This window comes from Apus apus, chromosome 2, assembly GCF_020740795.1.
Source record: "Apus apus isolate bApuApu2 chromosome 2, bApuApu2.pri.cur, whole genome shotgun sequence".
Taxonomy (NCBI): Eukaryota; Metazoa; Chordata; class Aves; order Apodiformes; family Apodidae; genus Apus; species Apus apus.
Genome location: NC_067283.1, coordinates 19,042,904 through 19,051,318, shown reverse-complemented (window position 1 = coordinate 19,051,318; position 8,415 = coordinate 19,042,904). Strand labels below are relative to the sequence as shown.

Here is an 8,415-nt window from a genome sequence, read left to right as displayed (position 1 = left end):
AGAAAGTTAAAAAAAAAAAAAGAAAAGAAAAACCACACAAAAAAATTAAAGGATCCCCCACCCTGAAGAATAAAGGCTCAGCGGAGTGCGGAGGGGGCAGCTCCGGGAGCGCTGCGGCTGCCCTTATATTTCTTTATTCTTCCTTTTTATTTCTCGCCCACCCAGGGAGCGGAGGGGGAGCGGGAGCCAGGCAGGGGATCCCGCAGGAGCTGACGGGCGCTGCGCGGGGCTCAACCGGGGCTTTCCCGCCCTGCCCTACGGGCCCTCGAGAAGAAGCTGCGCGGCAGCGGAACGGGACGAGGAGCTCTCGGGCCGCGGTGGGCGGAGCACGGCCCGCGCAGCCCCGCATCTCGTCCCGCGCAGCCCTGGGGCCCGAGGAGCCGGTCCCTGCGGAAGGCGGCCGGAGCAGAGGGGACGGACGGCAGCGGCAGACACGGGGCACAAGCCCCCGCTGTAGCGCGGGCCAGTCCCTGGGCTGAGCCCGGCCCAGTTCCGTGGATGCTGCCCGTCCCATCGCTCCCCGGCATTCCCGGGACAAGAGCTCCCTGAGCAGAGCTAAGCAGGCACAGCTGCCTGCACACGTTCTTAGAGGCAACTCCGTCTTCATGTAGACCCACAGATACATACGCCGCTGTGTTTATGTTTGTGGTACCGGTGCGGCACGGAGAGGCGAAGCAGGCCGATAGGTCCGTACGCCCCCGCGGATCTCTAGCAGTGCGTACGTATACCCAGACCTGTGCCTACAGGCTTAACACGGGTGTGCAGGGTGCCGTCTCCCGGGCAAGGCCCGCCTGGGCTGCATCTTGTCCCCGCCGGGGCACATCCCCCCCCCCCCGGCCGGGGCACATCCCGCCGCGTTCCGCGGCCGCGGGGCTGCGCGAGGCGGGCGGCCGCCATGACGTCACGGGCAGTGTTGCCTCGGCCCCGCCCCCCCGCGGCGCCGCTTCCGCCCTGTTGCCACGGCGACGGGTACACAGTGCGGCCCTGCGCGGGAGCGCAGCCTGCCGCGCCGCCGCCATGAGCCAGAGGCAAGTTCTGCAAGGTAGGCCGGGGCGGGCGGGTCCCGGGGCCGGCAGGGCGGCCGCTCACCCTCCGCCCCTGACACTAACCCGGTGTCCCGGCGCTGCCGCCCGCAGTTTTCGAGCAGTACCAGCGCGCCCGGACGCAGTTCGTGCAGGCGGTGGCCGAGCTCGCCGCCCGGCCGCAGAACATCGAGACCCTACAAAACGCAGGTACGCACCCGCCGCCTTTCCGTCACGCCAGAGCCGGCGGACCGGACGGTGCGCGGCCGCGGGGACTTCCGCGCCCCGGCGCGCTGTGCTGGAAGCCCGGCGGTGGGGGGGGCGGGGGGGGGGCCGCGCGGCGCCGGGCCGGGCCGCGCAGGGTCCCTGCTGCCTTGGCGCCGAGGGGCTGCCGTGTTTTTCTCCCCCCCCCCCCCGCGCAAGTTGGCCGCTTAGTTTTCCAAGGACCTTTTCCCCGGTTCCGCGGTGCGAAGAGGGGCTTGTGCAGTCCCACGCGGCGCGGTGGGGAAGCTACCGCCCCTCCGCAGCAGCCTGCGCGGGTTCCCCTGCGCGTCCGCGGGGACTTTTCTGCCTTTGGTTTGAGGTAGATGTCTCTGGCTGTGATCTCCTAACTAATTTTTATTTCAGGGAAATTTCTCAGTATAACTCACTTCTTCGTTTATTCCTTCGTGCTTCCAATATATCTTTGTGTAAAATATAGAAATACGGAATTCCTGGTGAAGCCAACACTGACTTGCCAAGGAAAACCTACTTTAGAAGTAACTATTTTTATAGTAGCTTCACAAGTCGTTCCTAAATTCTTCAGTGCTTTCTTTGCCAACAGATTTGCTCAGTTTAGGAGGGATTCGCTTTTGTTTTATTGCTGTCATGGGATGTCACGAACCAAATTGAGCATTTTTAGAAACGGGAGCTGCGGGAGCACTTCTACCAGCTGTTATGCTGCTGGCATCTGGCAGAGCCACTGCACTTGGCCAGAGTTCCTCAGCGTAAAGGAGGAAAGAGTCCTTAGTAATTGATTACCTGAAAGACAGTTTGAAAAACTGCTATAAATCGGTAGTTGTTTTACCATATGGTATTAATGAATTGATTATGTTTTCGTTTGTCTTTATTTTGTTTTTAATACTTGTTTTCCAAATCTACTAAAGCTGTCAGTCTTTTCTGAGATACAATGGGATCAAAGAAACAAAAAGGAAAACCAATCATGTAAATACTTTCAGTTTTCAGTTGTTGTACTTAACACTGTTAATTAGCATGTTTTTATTGATAAATGTAGCATTTAAATTTTAGTTAATGAAGCATTTGCTTTGATTATAGGAGTGATACACTGACACCAGGCCTTTTATATTGCCTTGCTGTGCCTCTTGATTTTTTATATTTTTTTGCTTTAGTTTATACAAATGGTCTCTGTTTACCAAAGGGACCATCCTTGCATTAGGAATAATTTATGTCTTATTTGTAAGAAGAGGTGTCTCAGTCCATTTACAGTTCTGGTTTTAGTTGAGATATCTCATGTAGGCAAGCTTCTTACATGTCAGGTTTTTAAAAAAATGTGGGAAGCTTCTGTTTTAAGAAAGCAAAGTGCCCACCTAGCTTTAATTGCATTGTATTTCTTCTTAAAATAATTATTTGATGTAATCTGGTTGGTAGCTTAACCTCAGAACTGATTTGTTGCTTATGCAGAAGAAATAATCAGTTCAGACGACTGAAACTTTCTTCTGTGCACAGCCAGCATTGATCTGAAGGTTAATTTGACAAGGATTCAGCTCTGGGGTAGTAAAGTGGAAATGTGCATCTGTGTAGGTGCTCATCCTGCTCGACTCATGCTGGTACTGAGCTGCTTTTCCATAGGTTTTAGTTTTTCAGATGCTAGAAAAGGGGGGAAGGTCTGCAAATGTAGTGTTTCCCATTACAATTTGTTGGAATCGTTGAGGCCCACAATTATGTTACCCTCTTCCCCAGCCTGTGCCTCTAAAACAAATTCATAGTTATATAATTAAATGATAGCTGTGAGTTTTTATCTCTTCTGGATGTGCTTGACTGCAAACCTTCTTGTAAATTAAATGTGTTTAAGTGGTTTTTAAAGCCTCCCACCAAATGAAATGTGATTTGGTCCTCTTTCAAAGCACTTACACAGGTATTTTGAGTCATAGCTGTCTAGCAGATAACTGACATACCTTTTATGATCTTGATCTAGTGAGCTCTGGAGCAATGATTTGAGAAGGAAAGATGTCTGCCTATATGTGTATTTGTATAAGTCCATATATAAAAGGACTGGGGGCTCATTTCATATTCTGGTAAAGTTGGCTGTCCTTTAGGGAGATCACATTGTTTTAAGAAGATGCAGAAAGTTTCTGCCTGTTGTCATTTTCCATTAGCTTTAGGAGACAGCGGCACCTTGCAGGCTTCTTTGGTTGGACCTCAAACGGTTGTCGAGATTTAGCCTTTTCCCAGCTGAAGCAGAAGGCAGGATGACAATTACTTGAATTTGAACGAAAATGAGCCCCTAAAATGCACTGTAGCATGCTCATGTAGTATTTGCCTTGATTTATATTTCTGAAATATCCAAAATTCAGACTGGCAGTAGTGAAAGATCAGTGCTCAAGGAATAAAGCAAGAAGAAAAATAAAGCACTTGCAGTAAAACAGGTAGAAGAAAATAAATACTAGTTTGAGATCTTGTTCTTTGTGGAGGTGTCTCTAGACACCACACTAACATCATGAAAGATGAAATTTTGTTGAAAAAGTAATTACTGTCTTCAGCATAAGCCCTGCTTGTGGGATATTAAACCAAGAAAAAGCAGTGGTGTTGCAAATTCGGACATGGGAGACTGCAACATGGAAGGGAGCAAACAGCCAAGATCAGAGGTGGGCATTTCTTACGCTGGTTTGGCTGCTGAGAAACCTAAAGGTATCATTATTGTGGAGACTCCTGTATATGACCTCTAAGGAAAACTGGTGGGAACTGGTAAGCTGGAAAGAAGGTCCCAGTGAAACCCACCTTTCCCTGGTGCATTTCTCTTCTGAGGATTCTCTAATCTCATCAAGATCTGGAGCTGCCTTTGCCACTGAGCAGAAATCCTGAAAGCGGTTGTAACCAGGGAACTGGAATCTGGCCCTGGACTTTGACACATTTACACGGCAGTGGCTGTCTCGTGGTCAGGAATGTCCTGGGGGGTTAGTGTCTGGGAGTTCAACAGCTTTCTGGCAGCGGGGAAGTGCAGGGAATGATCAGAGAAATTATTTTGTCAGAACTCGTTCCTGTGTGTTTTCAAATTCTCTTGGCTTTGGAAAGGTTTTTTCTTATGATTAAATACTACCATGAGTAGTAATTGCAGGATTTGTCATTTAAGTGTTTGATTAATTGCTACTTGGAAGAAAAATCTCCTCCAAAACTCCTAAACTTTTTCTGTTTAGTAAATATATACTTGGAACAAAGTCAAACAATTAATTCATCGAATCTTGTTTCTGAAGGCCTAGTGACTAATGGGAGAAGCTACTTTGATGGTAACGGTTTTAAACATATTCTTTAAAAACTATTGATTTGGCAGCTACAGCTTATGAAGTTTGGTACTGGAATGCATTACTGAGCTTCACACCCCTTCATCCTTTCACAATTTAAAATCCTAGAAACAGACTATTTTCAATTATCATGGCAGATGAACTTGAGCTCTCTTGCACTGAAATTTGGGCAGCTTTCAGTCTTTTAGAAAATGTAGGAGAAAATCTGAATGGGTTCCAGTGTGTTTCTAAGAGTGGTAATCACTTAGGGCCTAATTCTGCTTTCTTCATCTGCCTTGTGAAGTGCACTCTGTAAATAAGATACTCCTTTTAAAATAGTGATTTTTCTAAAATATTTTTTTGAGGCATGTACAGTTCAACATTAATAAATGTATCAGAATAAGACTTGCCTTACTTCTGGGTATTAATTTTTGTATTATCTCATAGTATGAATTAAATTTTCATTTATTTGTTTTGCATTAGAGCTTGTGATGATTTCTTTTAATTTGTTAGTTATTTAAGGATGTAATTTGGATTAAGATACTGTTTAGTCTTGCAACTTAGCCTTTGACTTTAAAGGTATTACAAGATCAGCTCTTAACTCCTTTCTTGGGGCTGATCACATTCTTAAGTATAATGGCTGCGGGAGTTATAGGGAAAGTTAAGTCTGGAAAAAGAAATTTGAACCTCTGTGGTCTAGCAGCCTATGTGTTGCCATGGGAGTCTGTGTTCTGGGACCCTGCACACCTGGGTTCCTTTCTCATTGCTGCTTGGGGAGGTAACATCATCTCCTGTTCCTCTGCCTTACCTACTTGCTGGCCAGTCTGTAGGGTTCCAGGACGCAAGTTACAAACTGCCAGTGTAAAAGAAGATCCTTTCCCATCCTCCCACTCTACCCGCCCACAGCCTTTCACCCTGAACCCAGCTCCCTGCCTTTTGTATTCTTTCCGTTCTGCCCAGATCGAGCTGCATCTGAGTTTCTGCCTCCTTGCAATCCAGCGTATCAGCTATACTCACCCCCAGGACCAAGTCCCCTCCTTCCCTGTTACCTCTTGGCATTTCTCCTCTATCTGTTCCTCACAATCTGTGTTGTAAAGAGGCTATAGCTTGGGGACAGGGCTTGTCTGTGTCAGATTAGGGCTCCATCACAAACCTTTGTGGCATGACACATTTTCTCCTACTTCACACTCTATTTTTTATGCAGGTAAAGGATGATGTTGTGAGCATTGGTTCTCTCCCAGCTCCAGAGCCATTCCACTGATGACCAGTTTTAAAAGCTGAGCGTCCAGATCTGTGGAGTGGTTTTAGGAGTGTTTATTTAGGAGAAAAGTCTGTTCAAATTATTTCCCTTATGCAATTACATTGAGTCTTTTTACCCATGCTTTTCTCAACTTCTCTTTGTAGTGTGGGCATTTGAAATGTACCTGTTCTGAAGGTGTGAGTTGCAGACTTGGCCCTGTGTATGGAGGATCAGACTGTGGGAAGGGATTTCAGGATGTATTTCCACATTTTAAATAATATTAAAGAATGTGCTTTTATAGCACCGTCCTTTGTAGAAAGTGTGCTGGGAGCAGAGGGTGTGTAGGGAGGATGGCTGTCAAGTCAGCTGGGCAGAAAAAGAACTGGCCGCTTAAAGCATCTGTGTTACTGCCCTATCTGGACCTTGCAAGTGGATGGATATGCATGGACAGACTCCAATGCCCCCATATATCCAGTTTCAACATTTGGCTTTATGCACCCTCTCTTGTGAAGAGGGTGCTTTTTAATTTTTTAAAAAATGATTTTTATTTTGCATTTAAAGCTTTGCTGAGCTTTAGTGGGAGGAGAAGTGGAAGAAAAGTATGTAATGTGGCATGAAAGGCAAAAGGTTATCTTAGGAGTTGTAGTAGATCAAGTGAGGAGAATGGCTTTCCCTGAGGCTTGACAGTGTGGTGGTGCCTGATGAAGGGAAGAAGGAGTCTGTGTATTCAGCGAAGTACTAGAGAGAGGAGAAAATAAATGTAGGTGAAATGTAGGACTGGCTTTTTCTGTAACTCAATCAATTGAAAGCTCAACTGCTCCAGGATTCCACCTCTTCTCAGCCTCCTGGCCTCTTTGGAGGAGATTTGCAAGTAGAAATTCCAAAGGCAGAATTTGTCGGGAACTTCTGTCTCATCTTAGCGAGTGGTCATTAAGAAGAAGCAGCTCCTTGTAACCACATTGGTTTTCGTATGTCTGTGAAGGATAGAGTGCTGGCCACTAACTAGCCCTGCGAGGGTAATTTTCAGAAACTCAGTCCTCTTGGAACAGGATTAGTTCTGCTCCATTAATGCAGAAACAGGGTCTGGAAAATGATCAGCCAGATCAGCTTTTAAGGAGGAGAAACTTACTGCTCCTTGATCCTTTAGAAATCTCCAGGCCTGCTGTCAAACTGAATCTGTGTTATGTCCCACACCATCTGGCAATTGCTGTACAGATTACTTGATTACCCAGAGTTTCTATTACCAAACTGTATCTATGTTCCCTTTGATATTTGAAGGATTGTAGTTGTGTTGTGCATGGAATTGTTGCAGTGAGGAGCCCTTTCTCGGGGTGAGCCACACTTGAGGAGTATGTGCTTGAGATACGTGCACTGCACCATCTCTGGAAGAGGCCATGTCAGGACAAATGCGTGTGAAAGTTCTCTCCCAATGTTCTTCCGGGAAATTTGTTTTGAGTCTCCTGCTTCAAACTTGCTGCTATGCTGCATCTAGGAAAGGGTAATTGAAGATGTTGAGGTGAAGCAGAAATAAATTTCCACTTTGTTTCTGTGGTAAATAGCTGAAATTGACATCAGGAGCCCTGGTATGATATATGTTTGAGTGCTAATTAATGTTAGCTCAGTGAATGTTCTTGATGTAACAGGTAGCACACAAAAACAAGAAGACAGTGTTATACTTGATCAGAAACATAAATTAGGACAGCGTTGTCAAGATAAGAGTGTATCCAGAGACAGCACTAGCATAGATCAACTTTTTCATTTACATTTTAAATCGGAAATAAATTTTGTTTTTAAGGAAGGAGAATAGGGTAGGAGTGGTCATCTTCAGATGCAGAATTGAGAGAATTTGAAAAGTAGAGTGATGTTTCTCTGACTTTTGACTATTCACATTTTACAAGGGTTTGTGGCAGCAGGAAGAAGGTAGAGGGATTCTTTATGACTTCCAGGTAGTTTTCCTTGAGAAATCAAAATGATCAAATGAAGATTGCTATCTTCAGAATAGTGACTGCTTGTTTGGCTACAGAAACTTGGAGTGAAAAAAACTTGGAATCTACTGCTGCTCTGAGTGGGTTTTTTTTCCAGATAGGCAGCAGCCAGCACTTGCTTGCTAAAAAAAAGTGCATCAGGCCTGGTGCACAACAGCTCCCCTGGAGAAGTTTGTGTTAAGGGTGATTCAGCTTCTGAAGTGTGTAATTCTTTGAAACAAATCTGAGTGTGAAACTGAGGATAGAAAGGGGAATCATTCCTTGCCCAAGGTCAGTCAAGGTTCTGTGATGCAAGGGAGAATATTTGGCAGTAATTCCTTGTTACTCTGAGTTGCTAGTGGGAACTCTTCCAAAACAAATCTAGTCCAATGGTCTAAATGCCTTATTTTGTAGTTTACAGCAGTGTTGCTGCCTTTGAATTAGAGTTAATGAATTTCCTACTCCTGTCACAAGAGACTTATTTAGAAATCCACCAAAGAATTCTGCTAAAGTTTTCGGCAGCAAAGCACTGCTACTCACTGCTCTGTATGGCCCTGTTCACTTGAGTGAATGGTAGAGGTCAAAGGAAGTTGTTGGAAACTTCTTACCTATTTTCCTGCTCTAAGATAATGTTAAATAAATTTGAATTTAATTCAAAATGCTGGTAGGTATCCTTGCTTGGACCGAATAGA

At 45.6% G+C, this 8,415-nt stretch overlaps 1 protein-coding gene across 3 annotated transcripts in view; it reads left to right on the top strand.

The window, feature by feature from the left end:
* Window positions 1–959: 959 nt before the first annotated feature.
* The window catches only part of SPAG6 (sperm associated antigen 6), a 33,412-nt gene continuing 25,956 nt past the window's right edge, over window positions 960–8,415 (top strand). For all 3 annotated transcript variants that reach the window (XM_051610682.1, XM_051610680.1, XM_051610681.1), the window contains exons 1-2: window positions 960–1,042; window positions 1,137–1,232. In XM_051610682.1, the coding sequence (XP_051466642.1) occupies window positions 1,018–1,042; window positions 1,137–1,232 (121 nt within the window). In that variant the 5' untranslated portion in view covers window positions 960–1,017. The remainder of the gene's footprint in view (window positions 1,043–1,136; window positions 1,233–8,415) is intronic.